Source organism: Equus caballus, chromosome 20, assembly GCF_041296265.1.
Source record: "Equus caballus isolate H_3958 breed thoroughbred chromosome 20, TB-T2T, whole genome shotgun sequence".
Taxonomy (NCBI): Eukaryota; Metazoa; Chordata; class Mammalia; order Perissodactyla; family Equidae; genus Equus; species Equus caballus.
The window spans coordinates 41,591,094-41,611,705 of NC_091703.1; the positions used below are offsets into that span (position 1 = coordinate 41,591,094).

The 20,612-nt window shown below is 38.2% G+C and overlaps 1 protein-coding gene across 1 annotated transcript in view; it reads right to left on the reverse strand.

Annotated features, from left to right (window-relative positions):
* BTBD9 (BTB domain containing 9) overlaps window positions 1-20,612 on the reverse strand; it is a 381,803-nt gene that overhangs the window by 317,895 nt on the left and 43,296 nt on the right. Inside the window, exons 5-6 of the mRNA XM_023624248.2 lie at window positions 11,034-11,253; window positions 8,283-8,402 (exon numbers count right to left, since the gene is read on the reverse strand). Coding sequence (XP_023480016.1) covers window positions 8,283-8,402; window positions 11,034-11,253 — 340 coding nt within the window. The remainder of the gene's footprint in view (window positions 1-8,282; window positions 8,403-11,033; window positions 11,254-20,612) is intronic.

A 20,612-nucleotide genomic window follows, 5' to 3' on the forward strand; every position in this document is an offset into this window, starting at 1 on the left:
CCTACAGTCTAGCAGGTGTTCAGTAAATGTTTGTTGAATGAATGTGTAAATAAATAAATCTCGTAAGTAATAGAGTAGTATTCAGGAGAAGGAAAGCATGAGAAAAACGACATTTGATGATCAACTAGGAAGGCACTATCTGAACTTAATCTTGGACCTAATTGCTTGGGAAGCAACTGTTAGCACCACCAAAAATAGTTCTTGCCCTTCCAGAATGAAAAACAGACAACGGCTATTTGTGGTAATAATAATAGGTCATTATTGTTATTATCATCTCATGCAATGGGCTTATTAAAAGACACTAATTTATATTCTAAAATTATAAAATAAAATACAAAGGAAAAAGACAACCCTGTTCTATTTTTTCATGTTCCAATTCTTCCACTACACAGAAAAGAAGCTCAACATGTTATTATCCTTTAAACGAAATAAAATAAGACAAAAAAGAGCCTGGATTCAACAGAATAACTTAAACACAAACAGCCATGTCTCAAAGGTCTTACTGAATATAAAACACAGTGGATTTTTTTCCCTAATGAGAGGATTCTGGGTGAAAATAATAAACAGAAAATTCCTTAACAACAACAACAACAAAAAGCAATTAAAGCTGTAAAGAGATCTTGTGAAAGGAAATTCTATAATATATGAAATTTAAGCGGAAGCAAAACAAATCAGGAGTTAAGAACATCAGGTTCACTCTAATAATAAAGTCTAAAACGATCTTACGGGAGCTAAGGGGCGGAAAAATTCAAAGCTCTATTGACAAACTGACAAAACATACCTAGATAAAGGATTGCTACACTCCCTTTGGAGAATTTTAAAAGAGAAAACTTTCCCAATTGTTCATCATCACCCTCCTCCTCCTCCTCAGTATCCTTGTAGTCTGGGTGGCTGTGAGCAGCACAAGCGGAGTGTGGCCACTCGGCCCTCTCTTTCAGCATTCCTGGAAACTGCTCCTGCCAAAGAGGCAGCGAGAGCGTCTCCAGGGCTCCACGTCTCTTCCTACTCTAAAGTAGAGCTATGTCTTTATCTTATATCCTGCAGAGGCAATGTAAGACTGTGATGTCAACTGTGTAGTCAAAAAGACCAACTAATTTAGCTCCATTTCCTCATCTGTAAAGTTACGGCAGTTAGTGGTATTTCTCTCATAGCGCTACGGAGAATCATATAGGGTAACAACGTGTCTAGCCCACAGCAGATGCTCAATAGATGTTACACTGTTCTCTTCCTGTCTCCCCTGAGGTCCTGTAACTCTCTCTCTCTTTTCCTCATTCTTGCTTTCTTCTGCTCCCTGATTCCTTATAAATATTTAATGGATCTATCTCCTTTGACTTACTCTTCTATTTATTTCAAAATTCCAAAGGAATATTTTTTTTAAATTTATTTGTATGAAACTGAACAACTGTACTACAGAAGCCCACATATCTGCTACACTCTGCAGATGACGACTCAAGACCTGGCAAGCACCTGAATGTACGTCTACGGACTTTGGGCATAATTAATGCTCCAGACAAGCAGAAAGACTCAAATAGTTTCACATGTTATTTCACAAATCACAGACTTCAGAACAAAAATATTTAAATATGGTTTTATAGTTAAATATAAATATGGTTTTATAAATATGGTTTAAATATGGTTTTATAAAAAAAAAGCAATTTCAACCTCTCTTTGGCACCAAGTAAAATTGCTATGATTTAGTGACACCATGTGGTTACATTTTGCTTTGCATTCTTAGAGGAAAATGTTCCTCTATGCAGGGTCGCTCTATCTTACTTCAATTATGATATCAAAGTTGTAGGTAGAGGTACGAGTCAAACTAAATATGAACTAAAATGATTAGTTTTTAAAAGTGAAACTATTCCTTTTTCCATTACATCTCATAAGGCATTTCCTGAATTCTGAAGATGCCAATCATACAGAGAAAGTAAAGGCTCAGCATAATTCTAGCTATAATTCTAAAGCATCCTGGTGTACCACTGAATAACGTAAAAGTGCCCGCCTTTAAAAGTAAAGAAATATACCAATGCCCAGTTACGGGGGCAGGGGGAGAACAAAAGAGAAAAGAAAGAACACATACATGATTTTGTACGATGTTAATATGGAAGGGAAAGAATGCTTCCATAAACAGTAATGTTTATTTTCTCATTTGTTTTATGTCTTGTAGACATATACCACTGTGCAGGTACTATAATCTAATGAAGATGGGTAAAAAAAATTATGCTATATCTAATGATGGCAAGGATGAGGGGGGACCTAGAATGTATGGCAGCAATAAAAGAGATTAAAGTGTCTTATACCAAAAAACAGTTCCGTTTTATTATTCATCTAATGAGGCCTCCTACAGTAGACCAGTTACTCCTGCGTAACATTCAATGTACACCAAAGAAAGCCTAAATATCTAAAACAACGACTAGAGAATATTACCCTTCTCAGCTTAAAATACCCAGCTCCCTTCTCAGGCCTTCCCAGACTGCAGTCACTATCACAGTACCATCTTCACAACACTTATAATCACCTGACATGCTATTATTATTTGTTTGTTTATGTCTGTTTCCCCCAAATTCCAGGAGAGCAGAAACCGGGGCGGTCTTCTTCAGTGTTACGGCCTCGGTATCAAGTACAACTCAGAGCACAAAGTAGGAGCTTACTTGTGGAACGAGTGAGTGATGAACGAATAAACAGGTGAATAAATGAAGAGTGTGTTTACTTCCTTAGCTGGTGAAACATGCCTAAATTTCTTATTGTAAGTGAAAGTAGAACCATTCTAGTCAGATGTTTATCATCATTTATGGCCTCTCATGTGACCACTGAGACCAGAACACGGGCTGGCAGATGCTCTATAACACCCTTTCTTTTTTCCACAGCACATTTGGCATATTATAACTTCTCATTCTAAGAAAAGAAAAAAAGGAGGGAAGGGAAACTACAGTAATTAAAACATTTTCAGCAGTAGTCAAAGAAATCAATGGAACAGAGTGGAGTATATGCTAGAATTCAGCAGATGATAAATATGGTTGTTCACATGAGTGTGGGAAGGAACGACTACTAAATAAATGGTCTTAGTCATCTGACTAAACCTACCTGAAAATATACACACAAAATATTTTGGCTGGATTAAATATTTCGATAATTTAATTTAAAAATAACTAGTAGAAAAATATATAAAAATATAATATTCTTTAGTGGTGGAGTGAGGAACACTTTTCTAAACATGATACCAGATCACCAGAAATCATTAACAAAAACCTGACAGATCTGACTACATTTTTTAAAAAGCAAAATTCTATATGGCAAAAAGATACTGTCATATATATATAGACATACATATATACATCTAGATGTATATATACACACACATATGATATTTTGTATGTATATATGTATCAATGTGTATGTATCAATATACCAATAAAGTGCTCACAAGCCAAAAAGAAAAAGATAATCACCCCAGAAGAAAAATTTGCAGAAGACGAAGAGAATTTTCATAAATGAGAAATTACAAATGGCCAGTATTAAAGACACTCTACCTCACTGATGATAAAATGAATCCACATTAAAATAAGACATGTTTCACAAATCATAAATCACATTGGCAAAATGTTGACAACGCCTGCATTGGTGAGGATTCGAAGAAAGGGGCATTTTTATGTGCCATTGAAAAAAATTGGGTATAATCTTTCCAGAGGGCAAGCTTCATGAATATTTAAAATGTGTAACTACATTATAATTTTATAATGCAAATATCATGAAAAAAGCATTTCCACTTTGATAATTAAAAATAAAGGGAAAGAAAGAAGCCCAGTCTTGTGTTAACTGAGTTCAAGTTCATTACCTCCTATGCCTCGTTCTAAATTATCAAGCCACACCCTTCTCAACCCCCGCCCCCAGCCTTGTCTTCACTCAACTGCACTCCTCCTGATTCTCCTCTAATCTCTCTGACCAGCCCCTGCAATAAACAGTCTGCCATCGACTCTTTCCCTCCCTCTCTCAATAAGTGTTATCTCTGAGGACTTCGCTTTTAGGCCCGCCATTCTTTTCTTTTCCCTCAACTCCCAAGTTTTACACCACGCTCACTTCTGTAATTCCAACTCCCAGCCACACAGAGCCTCTGAAATCTACTTCTGCTCATTCACACTCATGTTTTTAAGTCTTCTCATATTTCAGCAACATTATATGGCTGCAAATTTCCAGCACCATGCTGAGAAACAGCTAGAAAATTTTTTAAAACACCCCAAGGGCGGGGGCTGGCCCCGTGGCCGAGTGGTTGAAGTCGCATGTTCCGCTGCAGGTGGCCCAGTGTTTCGTTAGTTCGAATCCTGGGTGTGGACATGGCACTGCTCATCAAGCCACGCTGAGGCAGCATCCCACATGCCACAACTAGAAGGACCCACAACGAAAGAATATACAACTATGTACTGGGGGGCTTTGGGGAGAAAAAGGAAAAAAATAAAATCTTTAAAAAAAAACACCCCAAGGGCACTCAATCTTTGCCACTCCTTATTAGTGTTTTTTGTTCAGTCCTAGGTTCCACCATCTAAGAAAGCTGTAGGAGAACTTGAACAGGGCTTACTAGATAGCCAAGAAGAAAATCTGAAGGTGGGAGAATTTATGGCTAAAGCAGAAATGGTCTTTTCCTGAGAAAGAGAAAGCTGGTAGGACGTAACATGGCTCTGAGCGCATATGAAAGACTGTACCGAAACTAAGTCACTTTTCTCCATCCCCACGTGGAGGCTGGGGAGGAGCTATCAGTCTAAGCCTCCGGCTACATAGAGCAGTCCCCACTTAACCCACAATGCATTCCTTGAAAGGACCCAGAAAGACCAAGCAGATCATTTCCCTTCATTCACAACTATGGGTGGAATGATCGCTCTGGCTCTGAAGCCTGACGTTACCCTTCTTACCACTAGATAATGTCCGCTGTGCTGATGGAGTGAGATGCTGACTGAATTACATTCCACAAGATCTATATGGGGCAAATTTTATGTTATACACATTTTATTACAATAAAAAAATGCTTTGCCAAAACCAAAATATATAAAAACTGCTGGAAACACACAAATGGGCATGTTATTAAGTTAAAGAGCATCGTTTAAGGCGTGTTTTGGGTTGCTATGTGTGGACTGGCAATATGGAGAAGTGCTGAGAAGACCAGGCCCCTGAGGTGAGGAACAGTTTCCTCAGGGAGAGCCACCCCGGTCAAAAGGGTCGCAGGGATGGCTCTCTTTCTCTGAAGGCCAAACACCAGTTGAGAGTCTCAGAAATTAGAAAAGAATAATATAAAAATTTTTTTTAAATAATTAAAATAATAAAAAAATAAATGACCAAAACGCTTTAGTAAGCCTCTCCTTTGGGCCAGGTACCATGCTCAGTACCTGTGTATGTGCTATGTCATCCCACGAAGGCTGTTGTCATTCCTGTTTTTACCGGTGTAGAAACAGGGGCTCGGAGAGGCACAACTCTACTATAAGATCACGACAGCAGCATTGGATGAAACCAGGACTTGAGAAGAGCTCCACCTCACTCCGCAGCCCATGGTTTTTCTACTACATGATGCTGGTTTACATGCAGTTCAGCCTACACTCAGAGAGAGGGCTAGGAAATCTCACCCTCCCCAATTCACAGAGTCTCTCTTTTTCTGTGAATATATTTGATGTAATCTTTCATAAATACATGACATGCACATCCTTCAGGATCAACCTCAAAATTCAGTTTCTTGAAGAAAAAACAAAGTAACCTTTGCAAACAGTACAGAACCATTTACCACTCCAGAGAGTTTTCCAGCACTGATACACATTTTAACAAATACATGGATAAAGAGTGCCAATGAATATATATACATATTAATGTTGAATCAATCTCTCTTCATTATCTAGTCAGTGCCTTGACTCCACAAAACCTGTGCTAACATTTATAGAGTACCTACTGCATACAAGGCCATAGCCTGAGTACCATGCAAGAATACTACCAGATTAGAATCCATTCTCCTTGTTTCCAAGAGCTGTAATTTTAGTATCAGAGGCAAGACAAACACGCAAAGGACATTGAAGAACAAAGGTGACATACAAATGCCCAAATTAACTAACATAACGCAAACTGAACACTTACGTGCTAAGAAAAGAAAGAATTTATAGGTGCCCAGTGAAGTTCCTGGAAGAAGAGTATTTAGAACATTGTTTAGGTAGTCAATAAATGATTGTTAAGATAAGAAACACAACGTGTAAGACGTCCTTGGATAATCAACAGGCACTTATTCTTAGGTTCATTTTTAAATACTACCAAAATTCCAACCTATTACAAAAGGCAGAGTTTATGAAGGAATGGAGTAATTAACATAATAAGTTAAAGTGGTTACAAATATTAAAAAATTTTGTTCTTACTAATATGGATATCAAGACTCCTTCCTTTTCTTGTTATCACTATCCCTAACATCACCTTTGTTCAATTTTTCTCAATCAGAGTTGGAAGCTGGCTATACCAAGACAAACGGCACCATCATGAATACAGCTAGGCTTTACAACACATAAAAACTACATCAACAAAGGCAAGGCCACAGGAGAGGGACAAAATAAGGAAAGGAGAGTATAAACAATGCCCATTAATAAATAAGGCAAGTATATTTTCTAAAATCCAGAGATCGTGACTGAGGGCACACCTCTCCCTCCACACAAAAAGAGTTTTCAGGTGGTTTTAAAGTACATAGACTCTGCCATGGCTGGTACTATATTCACGGCTATTTGTTCTGGGAGGCATGTTCCTATCGTTTCAAATTAAATACAAACACGCAGTCCTTCGGTCCACATCAGACATTTTGGTTGTTATGCTGCTTATTTTTTAATCCAATACAACTGTAATAACCTGAGTCAATGCAGATTCAATTTCTTCTCCACGTCGGGGCCCCTCTGTCACTCTCAAAGTATCCCTAGGCAACTCTGAGACACAGAATCCTTACTCAATTTCTTGTCCCTCTCATTTTAATCCATTCAAAAGTCCTCTGATAAAAGAGCAACTGCCAGACCTAAGACACTTTAGTCCCTCTTTGGGGAAATGAAATTGATTTTCTTCATTTTCACACAAGAGGATCCCTGGGTAACAATATTGTGTCCGGTCATACCCATAATAAAAAAATGCAAGCAACATTCTTTACAGTACCAGAGGCTGAAAGGTTTTGTGGAGTTCCTGCGGTGGAGGTAAGAATTCAGCCTGATGCTGTTAGATCCTGAGTTTAATAAGTATAAGGGTGTCTTTGACCAAGAGAGTAAGTGCTATGGAGCATCTCCATCTGCTCCAACTCAGCCACAATGGGAAGCTGGTAGGGGTTGTGGGTGAGGGAGGGGAGAGCGGGGAGGGGAGGGGAGTGGGCGAGGGGCCAGCTCCACATTCTCCCTGGTTTACATCCACCATATCCCTTCCCTTCTCTTCTTGCCACACCTGACTAAACGAACCAATCATTTTCTGCCTTTGATCTTTTGACTTTAAGGTAAAGAATATCTGAGGGCAATTTCCAAGGGGAAAATTACAACAGAAAAAATACAACAGAATTTTGAGAGCCTAAATTTAAACACCCTTCTCAATTCCCAAACTCATTATTCGTACAGGTTTCGCAGAATTTCAAAAAGAAAGTTTAAAAGATGGCTTATACCTAAAGGAAGAATATGAAACATCAGAACAGTAGCTTATCAATACTTTTTAAAAACAAACTTACATGGGGCTGCAATACACAACAACAAGAAAAGCTAAGGTGCTCTGGTTGAAGGGAGAGTATGAGCTAGAGCCTCAGTCTCAGCCTCCCTTTCCCTAAACCAACCCCACTAGAAACCCTGCTCGCCAAACTCCACTGTTATCCACTGACCTAGAAAAAGAACACAGATATTCAGAACAGGTACACTGACATCCAAAAATCTCCTCCTGGCTCCGAGAACTGCCAGGGAAGCCTCTAGAAATACCATTCATGGCGTTTGTGGAACGAACGTACCCTCTAACAATAACTGCTTTCAAGGTACAGCATGGAGTTTAAAAGGCATTTCCACTTCTCAGTGCTCCCCGCCCCTTCTTCTTCATTTACATGTCTACTACACAAATATGGTACAAAACACCTTGGATAAACAGTTCCACAGTACAGTCTAAATATTAAGATGCTTGATTTTCCATAGTTTCCCTAAGTTTTTCAGTTGGGATGCATTTGGTAGCTGATACTCTAAAAAATTCTTCTTCCGTGAGACAGAAAAATGTAGTCTGTTTCTCAAAATAAACATCAAAATCATTTATTAGCCTTGAGAACTAACCTGCAGACACGGGCTGGAAAATACAACTTTTGCCAAGAACGACAGAGATATTGCGAATGATCTATCACTCTGATCCAATCAAGTTCATCCATGGACACCTCAATAAAGTATGAGTAAGACCTATGAATCACAAGAAAAAAAGCAAAAAAGTACCACATTAAAAGAACAATACAAAGTTATACTTTCATAAAACATTGAACGGTACAAAAAATACATTATTCACAAATTAAATTTTCTGCCTAACAATTAAATTCTGATAATGGTGAAATCTGTACAGATCCTTCCATTGTAGTGTTCACCACAATGTAATGAAATGATCTCTCAGCTGTCCATCTGCCTTATTAGATCACAAGGTGCTTAAGAACAAGGACTGTGCCATATTTATCTTCATTTATCCAGGGTCTAGCACGGTGCTTGGCACATATCGGTATGCAAGACATTTGTTACTTTTCAAATAGGGCCAGGATGCCTTGCTCGTACCATATTAGCACATTTTAAAAACCCATGACAGACAGAGCACAGAAAATAGAGAAGCAGCGGGTGTGTCTTCTCCCTCCACCTTCCCTGGCCTGGATGCTCAGCCCTGCTCTCTCAGGAGGACAGCCAACTCGGAATGGTTCCCCACAGAGGCCATCTTCTCTCCTGCTCCCTCCCAGTCTCCGACCATCCCACACATACATGCAGCCTGCAGAAAAATAAATGGCATGGGTGATGAGATAATACGTGTTTCTTTTGGGTACAACTTAAAATGTGCCAGCTAATAATCTGGCAGTAATGAAAACAGCCTATCATCCTCCCCTACTCAGCTAGCCTGGACCATTACATGCTGGACCCACACTGAACAAATCTATACTGCTCTGTCATAAGCCAAATTTAAATGTGAGATGCAGTTATTACTTGCACTGTAATATCAACAGGAACAATCTCAGAAGATTTAGGTGACCATAAATGTCAGCCTGCAAACAACAGTTGTGACCAGAAAAGGTCAGCTTATTTTGTGTCATCCCCTCATTTTCTGCTGTCCCCTCACTCCCATTCATTTTACTGCTCAGTCTCAAACTGGTTATAACCTTTTATTGAACCTCTCTGGGTTATCAGTAACGCAGGATATAATTTTACAACACATGTCAGAATCTTTTTGGCTTAAGATTCTGAATTTTTCGCCTTTGCTTAGAATGATAACTTTTGTGAGAAAAGAACTGTTTTGTGGTAAAGTCAAGTCCCCATGAATGTAACGCACATACTAAAACAAAGTGGTCTATAAATGTTTAACATCATGGAAACGACGATAACTACCTTCAGTTTCAAACACACTAACCTTTTCTTTTATTATTTTTATACTAATTTCATTATTAATTAGATGAGTGAATATATGTAAAGCTTTCAGAACAGTGCCTACCATATGAAAGTAATTAAAGTGCTATATAAGTATTATTATTATACTGTTATTATTAATCAGAGACTCATGGAAATGATATGTGAATTAGCTCAGTTTTGCTAACTAAACATCATATTCTACCCATCAAGATACAGATCAAGAAATATATTCTTAGTAAAAGAGAAACAGAGGTAACCTGGGGACCTTGAGCAACACACACTTGGGAAATGCTGACTCTCATTTCATAAAGGTTCTGTTATACTTGGCTCAAATGGCCTAAAGGGCCAGGGTGGTGGCCAGTGGTGCTAACAAGAAAAACGAACTAACCTGCAAGATTTGCATGGTCTCATCACCATTACTGTTCAGCCCTTCATGCCCAGCCTCAGAGGCCAGAGCAGGGCCCAGGAGTCTCTGCATGCCAGTTTCTGGGTAGGTGGAGTTTAGGTTAATGATAAGCAGCAATGAGAGAGACAGTTCAGTTCTTGGTCAACCATACTGCTCTGGTCCTTCTGCCATCATGGCTGGACCCTAGCAACTACAGTGGGTGAAAGTATCAGAGTGGCCAGAAGAAAGGCAGAATCTCGAAGCCACTGCAAAATTGGGTGAGTTCCCAGGCTGCAGCCCACCAAATTTTTTTGACAAATTTCTTTGGTTTAGAAGATGCTATTTATCCACACACTAAAAGACAATGTTTTTCTTCATCCATAGGATAAAATGCATTTAAAAAGTTATTATAATAACCAAAAGTAAGGAATCAAGTAAATAAATAATGGTAACCCATATGGTGGAATACCAATCATTAAAACTAACATTTTAGAGGAATATTTTTTAAAGGGTAGAATGTTCAAAATGTAGTAATTAAAAAGTGAAGTTCGCTTTTTACACATCTAATCTTTATTTTATAAAACTATGTATGGTTATGGTTTTACAGGTTTCTGTTTTGTGTGTGTGTGCATGATTATGCATAAACAAAAAAACAGTGATTAGATATATATGAAGATTAATTGGTGGTGAGATTACCAGCAATTTTGATTTTCTTCTTTGTGCTTTTCTATATATTCTATGTTTTCCACAATAAACAAATATTTATTCTTTTTTTAAGCAGAAAAAAGCCAAAAATGTTACTTATTTAAAGGAATATAATCTTTAACTCTTCCCCCTGAACTAAACTTCAAGAGAAATAGCAAGGTGATCACAAAGAAATAAACCATCAAATCTATAAAACCAAAGTAGATGACCACAAGTTAGGCCATGTCAATCAAACATAATATCAGTTTATCCTAGCAATATCAGTATAATAATATCCTATATTATTATATTATAGTATAATAATATCCTATAATAACAGCATCTTAGTCATGCTAATAACTTACCGGCTATCCCGGTCCCACAGGAGTATCCGTATGTGATTGATAATGGACGGCTGACCTAGCTTAATCTCGATGCCAGAGCGGCAGTCATCATCAATTGGGTGCCTAGAAAATCCATGATCCAAATCATAATTCTGAGTATCTCCATCTAATAAGGCAGACTTCAGCTCCCCTTTTACAACCTGGGCTCCATACTTCATAGTTGCAATGTTTTCTTCTGGTACTACAGTTAAAAATAGAAAAAGCAAGGTTAATGGTTATTTATTAAATTATTTTCATTTAATAATTTATTTATTAATTAATGGTTACTTATTATTCTATATTTTGGGGGAAAAAATAAAATTCTAGCATTCTAGTTGACTCTAGTATACACCTCTAATTTAAAAACGGCAGACACAAGCGTATGGAGCTAGAAGATATGAAATGTCTATGAGGATTAAGATACCATCCACAACCCTATGAGGATTAAGATACCATTCAAGTTTAAATTTAATGACAGCATCACAGCCACAAAGTGCCTGGGACTAATATTATTAAGAAAAAGTTGATAATACTAGAAAAAACATGTACTAGGACAAACAAGTCAGCTCTGCTGAGTTCATCCTACTAGTATCTTTAATTTAACATCTACTAGACAAAAATAGCATGTAAGATGACCTGTACCTGTCTTCTGGACTGAGCACAACGTATAAAAGCAAAGCAGACAGGTCAGACAGCTGATAAAACAACAGCAATAGAAAGGTTCCAATAAAGCAGAGCTGTTGGTCTACACGGATATGCTGAATCTATTCATCTAGCTAAAAAACAAGAATATGTTTAAAAGAAGGTATCTTTTTACTTCATTTGAGTATTTTTAAAAATGAAAATTCAGACAATCTATCATCAAAATCAACACTACGGTTATAATTACGGCCCTTCCCCTCTCCAACACTAGATTTTATTAAGTGTCAGATGTTGCTGGGACTCTGAGGTCCCCTATGCAAATTTTGATTCACAGATCTGGAACCTGTGCTCCTGGTACTAACATTCTAAAACTGACACTCTTCATGGAAGGACAAGAGGCAGAATCAAGGAGATGTTAAGAGCTTGAGCTTCAAAGTCAGAGTTTAAACAGCAGCTCCACCTTTAACGAGGTCACTTTGGGAAGTTACCTCCTCTGAACTTCAGTTTCTCAACAGGGCAACGTCTATCCCCCACGGGGTTTTTGTTTATTTGTTTTAAGGATTAAATGAGATGATGTTTGCAAAGCACACAGTAAGCTCTAAAAAAAAAGACTGCATTATTATTATGAAACATATTAAAAAGCACACAATAATAAGAGAACTAAGCAAATTTACAGACTGTAAATAAATGTTGAATTCTCACATTACATATACATCTTGGCTATGTGATTTGAAGAGGAGGAAGTGTGAGCTATAATTAGGCTCTTAGGGAAAGGAGGTAAGTAATTCATCATTGCAGATTTCTTGGAAAATGCGGGTTTAAAAAAAAATTTTTCAAATGAAGACCAGTAAAGAGAATGGCTCCAGAAGATGACAATAACTGCAGCTGTAAATGGGGGTTGGAGTGGGTTTAGTTAACTTGCAAAAGATTAAGGCAACTCAGAAAAAAACCAAAACAAAAGCCTGTCATGCTCCACTTCTTACCACCAGAAGCTTAAGCACTACAGATTTATAACTTCCTAAGTTCTACCAGCTCATGGTAATCACACATATTCTTCATATTTATTTTTCACTTACTCAACAAACCTTACTACTTCCTTTGACTTACTCTTCACAATAGTCCTTTGAGTGTAGTACTATTACACCCATTCGCAGATGGGGATGCGGGGGCAAAGAAAAGTTAAAGGGACTTTGTTGCCCAAGGTCATAACAGCCAGCAAGTAGCAGAGCTGCGATTAGAACCCAGGCAGTTCGTCTCCAGGGGTCCTGCTCTGCCCCCTCCCTCATGAAGGGTTTCTGATGGGAAAGCCATACTTTCCCCTCTTTCTAACTCCTTCCCTCTAAGGTTACCTAAGTCCCAGAGGAAAGAAACAGTCTGATATAGTTAAAAAAAAAAAAAAAAATGTTGGACTTAAAGTGAGAAAACCTAAGTTTGAGACTCAGGCTCTACCATCCACTACCCTTGAGTGAAGTCTCTTAGTCTCTCTGAACTTGTGTTCTCATCTAAAAACAATACTACTTTGCCCAACCCACTCACAGGGTTACTGTAAAGATAACACTGCAAATAATATATGCTAATGTACTTTATAAGTATAAAGCACTCAGTAAGTCAAATAACATTTACTGAGGACTCATTCTGTACCAGGTACCACGTGAGGCACTGGGAATACCCAGTGAACTAGACAGAGATAGGCCTGCCCTCCTGATGCCTCCAATCTAGAGGTGAAGCACTTATAAAGCAAGCAAGCAAACAAAAGCTTCTAATTTGTGCTTTTCAGGTATCAATGACATGCAACCACTTGGTAAAAAGAAAATTTGTTCCCTTATTGCTGGGTATAAAACGTGCTGGTCCAAAGTCTGTTGCTGCTAACCACTGGAACCATCTCCTCCAGTTTCGACACCACCAGTCAAGACCAAGCCAAGAAGGGGGAATTCAAGCTTTCAGATTTAGAAACTGCTGCTACCCTTTCATTTTCTCTGAATATAAGATTCTTCACCTTTAAAACTTACCAGCTAGGGATAACATACTAGGCACAAGAGTTTCAAGTGACTGTAACTAAAAGTCTAAAATGGAAATGAAATTTCTACCACAAGTCTACATCTTCTTTTGAAGTTTATTTCGAGAGTACTTGAGAACTTTTCTAACTGTTCTTGATACAGATTCCCTCGAAGTATCTTTCACTTCAAAATGGGCAGTGTTTACACAAGTGGAAATTCTCTCATGGTAACTATAATCTGAGTATCTCACAGGATAAAAGCATAACTCCAAGTATTTCTTTTTGGAAAATCTATAGTTAAATGATGAATTTAAGAGGAAAAGTGGCCCAGAAATAAACCCACACATCTATGGACAGCTAATTTTCGACAAGGGAGCCAAGAACATACCATGGAGAAAGGAAAGTCTCTTCAAAAAATGGTGCTGGGGAGCACCGCTTATCAAGCCATGCTGTGGGCAGGCGTCCCACAAATAAAAGAGAGGAAGATGGGCACAGATGCTAGCTCAGGGCCCAGATTCCTCAGCAAAAAGAGGAGGATTGGCACAGAGGTTAGCTCAGGGCTAAACTTCCTCAAAATAAATAAATAAATAAATAAATGGTGTTGAGAAAACTAGACAGCCACATACAAAAGAATGAAAGTAGACCATTATCTTACACCATACACAAAAATTAACTGAAAATGGATTAAAGACTTGAATGTAAGACCTGGAACCATGAAACTTTTGGAAGAAAACATAGGTAGTATTCAACATCAGTCTGAGCAGCATATTTTTAAGTACCATGTCTGACTACATCAAATTTAAAAGCTTCTGCACAGCAAAGGAAACCATCAACAAAACGAAAAGACAATCTAACAATTGGGAGAAAAGATATTTGCAAACCATATATCTGATAAAGGGTTAATATCCAAAATACAGAAAGAACTCATACATCTCAACAATAAAAAAAACTAACAACCCAATTAAAAAGTAGGCAAAAGATTTGAACAGATACTTCTTCAAAGAAGATATACAGATGGCCAACAGGCACATGAAAAGATATTCATCATCATCAACTATCAGGGAAATGTAAATCAAAACTACAATAAATATCACCTCACTCCCATCAGAATGGCTATAATTAACAAGACAGGAAACTGCAAGTGTTGAAGAGGATATGGAGAGAAAGGAACCCTCATACACTGCTGGTGGGAATGCAAACTGGTACAGCCACTATGGAAAACAGTATGGAGATTCCTCAAAAAAATAAGAATAGAACTACCATACGATCCAGCTATTCCACCGATGGGTATTTATTCAAAGAACATGAAAATACGAATGTGTAAAGACAGCTGAATGCTTAAAGACACATGTACCCCTATGTTCATCACAGCCTTATTCACAATAGCCAAGACTTGGAAGCAATCTAGGTATCCATCAAGGGATGAAAGGACAAAGAAGACGTGGTATATATACACAATGGAATGTAACTCAGCCATAAGAAATGATGAAATCCGGCTATTTGTGACAACATGGATGGACCTTGAGGGCATTTTGCTAAGCAAAATAAGTCAGAGGGAGAAAGTCAAACACCGTATGATCTCTCTCATAAGTAGAAGATAAAAACAACAACAAACAATCACATGGAGACAGAGATTGGATTGGTGGTTACCACAGGGGAAGGGGGGGAGGAAGGAGGGCAAAAGGGGTGCTTATGCACACGTGTGTGGTGAAGGATTTCCACATCTTTCACACCTTTGGATGGTGAACAGGATGTAATCTACAAAGAAAGTGAAATATAACGATGTACACCTGAAATGTATATAACGTTCTAGACCAATGTTACTGCAATAACACATTAAAAAAAGTTTTTTTAGGAGAAAAAATGATCATAAGAAAATTCAAGCCATAATAAAATAAATCATAAACATTCTTACTGCCTATATTTGTCTATTAGTAGAGAAAAGAGCTCTCAAAAAATGTAGGGTAGTAGGGATTAAACAAGATAGTAGTAATAATAGTTTTCTTTACATTTTTAATTTTTGATGCATTTTACAAACATTAAGGAAAAAAGTTAAGCTTTTAAGTTCCACAGGCTAGTCAGAAACAAGCCAATTATTAGAAAGAAAAACCAAGGAGAAACGGAGCAGGACCTGCCCCTTGCTACACAGTGCCAGAATGTGAGTGGTGCTGGGTTGATCATCTTGTGTTTTTCTTTAATTGCTTTATGTTCTTTTTTTTTTTTAAGATTGGCCCTGAGCTAACATCTGTTGCCAATTTTTTTTTAATTCTTCTTCTCCCCAAAGCCCCCCAGTACATAGTTGTAGGTCCTTCTAGTTCTACTATGTGGGATGCTGCCTCAGCATGGCTTGATGAGTAGTGCTAGGTATGTGCCCAGGATGCAAACCGGTGAAACTCTTGGCCGCCAAAGCAGAGTGTGCTAACTTAACCACTCAACCACAGGGTCAGCCCCCTTTAATTGCCTTCTGTTCTTAATCACCCCTTATTGAACTCTCCATTACAGCTAGGCTGAGATGGTGTTCACCCTGATGGATCATTTGGATCCACACTTAGTTCTCTGCCCACTGCAATCTCTTTACCCATTCTGTCCCATAAATCATCTTCCATCCCCCGACTCGACTTCTCTGAAGATGCACAGATGCTCCCTTCCAACAAGTGTGCCATTACCAATGACTTCCACGACAACTCCTGTCTTACTTAACTTTCCTGTTATCTCCATTCTCTGCAGGCCTCCTTTCCATATCTGACAGTACTGGTTCTCAAACACCCACAAATAGAAACAGAATAACTCCGGCAGGAGACTCTTTCAAAGAGCACTAGTTATGTGAGTCAGATCAGCACTTTGGTTCCAGGGTGGGCACCGATATCACTTGCTAACTTTAGGCAAGTGACATACAAAGATCACAGAATGACAACATAGAATAAGAGCTTAATTGGACATTTACCCTATTTATTTGAAGAAGAAAAAACTCCTAAGCTGCCTTTTGTGTGCTAGTCACTGTGCTAGACTCAGTCCTCTATCACCTCACTGTCTAATGGAGACAAGAGTGCACATCAGACACGAAATGCCCCCACAGAGGAATACTCAGTAGAGAGAATTTGTGAACCCCCTAGTTTGCAGAATGAAGATACTATAAACTATAGTTGGGAAGACAGACATTAATAGAAGTCAAAGAGTTTTAAAAGTATTCAATGTTCATTTTTGTTATTACTGTTTTCATATGATAGATGAGATAAATTTTAAATTGTAGTTCAGAAGTAAGGGATGGACTCAGTCAGTCACCCATTTACTTTGAAAAGTCTAGATTCAGGCACTGTGCTAGATGCTGGGAAACACAGGTGAAAAGACATACTTACGGTCCTCAAGTAGCTCACTCTAGATGAGTCTAGGCAGGAAAAGCAACAATTATAACATCACAATGCAAACTCCCTCACTCTGAGTTACTGGAAACTATGGGAATAGGTACATGGGACCCTGTACCCACAGCACAGATTTAAATACACATTTATATATCAACCAATAATCTAACTTAGCAGGCCTATGTACAGACTGACTTTTACTCAATAAAGAAATCTTGAGGATGGAAGTTGTGATATGCTCCTGCTATAAACATGAAGAAACAAGAAATTACTGTTCTCTTTCCCAAAGTCTAAAACCGGAGACACACAAAACAAAGCATAACTCAGCCTGAAGAGAAAACGCACTAAGTTTCAAGGCAGAAATAGCTCCAGAGCTAAGACAAAACTAAACATTAAGGGAATGGTCAGAGTACAAGAAGTTCAAATACCCTAAGGAAAAAAAAAAGTCATAAAAAGTTAAGTCCTTTTCCCTAAGTGTATAGACAAATGCTCATCATTATATAAATACAAAACTAGTCTAAACCACCTTCCAAGACTAATCATCAGTGGTAAGTTAAAAACACCCTTTGGGTTCTCTTTAGTTTAGGGAGGAGGAAAATCACTGTAGTTTGGTAAAAAGCCTCAGGATATGCAACTCTAAGAATTGAACCTTCTAGTAACCAATATTAATGAACCCAAAGAAAAACCATCAGTATCTGCGCCCCTAGTCCCAAGACAGAACTTCTCCACATTTCATGAAAAGTCCTGAAAGACACAGAACCTACACCCAGGGAAGAACAAAAACAAATTTGATCAGTAATTTCAAAATAACCAGAACTATCTTTCTAGATCATCAGCCCAGGAACAATTCTGAAATTTTAGACCCTTTTTTTCCTAACAGTGAAGAAATTTGATAAAAGAAAATGATATGAATGTTTGGATAACATTTACTTAGAAAATAACTAACCTACTTTGTAGGATCTGATAGGAAAGTCATATGCTTTCTTGGTATTTATATTATTTATTTTACTATTCATATAATTAAAAAGTCAGAAAAACAGCCTGCTATTTAATCTCTTCTCAAGTTTAGAAGTTAGGTAAAAGATTCCCAAATATTTATGTAATCTTCTTGAGCTACCACTGAATTATTCCAAAATGAAGAATTTATTTATGAGCAATAACTACAGCAAGTATATCATTCCAGAACTAAGTGTATCTCAACTAGTTGATTACTCCCTTTCACAGTAATTTCATGGGATTGTAACAACCCAGGTCTGACACCTGTGCTGACAAGTGATAATTCCAAGCTAATGTCCAAAGCATCTCCCCACTCCTGCAGCAATGTCCCATGCCTATCCCTATAACGAATCCAGTTACAGGGCCCTACTAGCACCTCAAATCAAAACTGCGATGAGAAGGGGAAAAAAGGAGCTTATATAAGAAGATCCAATAATGAGGATTTAGAAAGTCTAAAATTATATTACTCATCTTGTTAGCTCTCTCCCTTCCATCCTCCCACACTTTATCCAAGGCTGACCCTCAACTAGTACCATTCTCTAGCACCTCCAGTCTCTTTCCAGACCTCTCCAACCTGACCCCTCTAGCTACCATGCTATTTCTTTACTACCTTTCACTTCAATTCACACACCAAATGTATTTACTATCTTTTCAAACTCAGGGTCTAAATTCCCTGTTTAGCTAAGCTTCTATTCAGATTACTTACCAACTTATCACAATTCATATCTAAAAGTTTTCTCTCAATTCTCCTTCTTCCTGACCTCTCAGCATCACCAGATACCGCTGACCATCCTCTCCACACAAAGCTCTCCCCTCTGTTGGCTTCTGTAACCCTATCCCAGTTTTCTTCCTACCTCTCAAATTCTTCCTTTTCTGCCTTCAGCCCCCTGGCTATAGGTCTTCTCCAAGTCCCAGACTTTGACCTTTACTTTCCTTCTCTATACTCTAGCCCAGATTTCAACTCTTTTATCACCAGCTTTGACTGCTTCCTAAACACCAGTAACGTGCTTCCACTGCTATTAGACATTTCTCCTTGCATTCACTCACCAAGTGTCTGCTGTATGCTATTCAGTGTGTAAAATGTTGAGGACCTAAAGATCAATAGTCCTTACAAAGATCATCTCTGCTTTCAAAGACCAAACACAAGTAAATAAAAATGTTTAAAACTGTGCCAATTCCTACACAAACATACAGACATGAGGAAGAACACAAATAATGATAAAATAACATTGAGTTTATACCTATTATTTGCACACATTATTTCACTTAATTCTCCTAACAATACTAGGAGATATAAAACTGAAGGTAAAATTCCTTATTTAATCTAATACCAGGTCATACAACTAGTAAGCCACTAATTCAGGATTTGAAGTCAAATTTGGCTCCAAAACCTATGCTTTTTCTCCGATGCCCAGTGAAAAGAAGTCTAAATCTGATGAGTCAGGAGAGAAGTTCAGCCTAAGGACACCTATTTAAGATCAATCAATATTTCAAGAGAGCGTCTGAAGCCACGGTCAAGGAAAAGATCACTCAGGGAAATGACTAACACGAGACAGAACTTAGAACTTAGAGGTCCTGGAACCCCTCAAACTCAGTAAGTCTAAAAACAAGCTCAGCATTTTCTTCAAAGACCTACTATATATTTCATTAATTCTAAGACACACATTTTTTCCAATTTTAACATTTCTGAAGTTGGGATACAGACGTGCTAGTGTGTCACAATTTAACTGGCAATGCCATTTCCTTTCTTAGTGGTACATAAAACAACGGTGCCTCAGAATTTCTTGTTTCTTAGATTTGATAAAATAACTTCCTCCTAAACTTAATCCTCAAATAGACCTAATTTTTTAAAATAGTATCTCCTCTATACATCCACTGTTTTCCATTTTCCCTGCCACCTAGTCTAACGTCGTATCAATCATGCACAACTTAAATACCCCCCTCACTGGCCTCCCGGAATCCAGTTTTCCCCTCTTCCAAATCATCAAGTACAGTACCAGGGATCAAAGTGTCCTCATGCTTCTTCCCCTCTCCGAAATCAGCTTCTCACTGTGCATAAGCAAAATCCCACCGCAGTTTCAAAGACTTCCATGATTTCGCCTGAGCTGACCTTTGTAGATTTTCTTCGTTATTAATCAACATAAACCTTCTACTCTAGGCAAGCTCTTCTGTTCATGGTCCTTCAGATGCTCTAACCTCTGTCTCTTTACCTCACCAGTCCTCCCATCTGAAATGCAGCCCACCCTGATGCTATTCAAATCAAATGTCAAGGCTCACCTCAAGCTTCAAAACCTCCATGAACTCTCCCTCAATCATTCCAAGCCATGCCCTCTTGTGAGGTCACAGCATGGACCCATCTTGAGCACTGCTGCATTTAACTTTTCATGGGAGGATGTCTTATTTCCACAATGAAATGAAAAGGATCAAAGGCAGAGACTATATTTTGCACTTACACAGCATAGTTTAGTGGTTAATTATGAAGCCTCTGGAGCCTAACTACCTAGGTCTGAATCTAAGCTCTGCATCTTTCTGTGTGATCTTGGGCAAGTTACTTAACCTCTCTGTGCT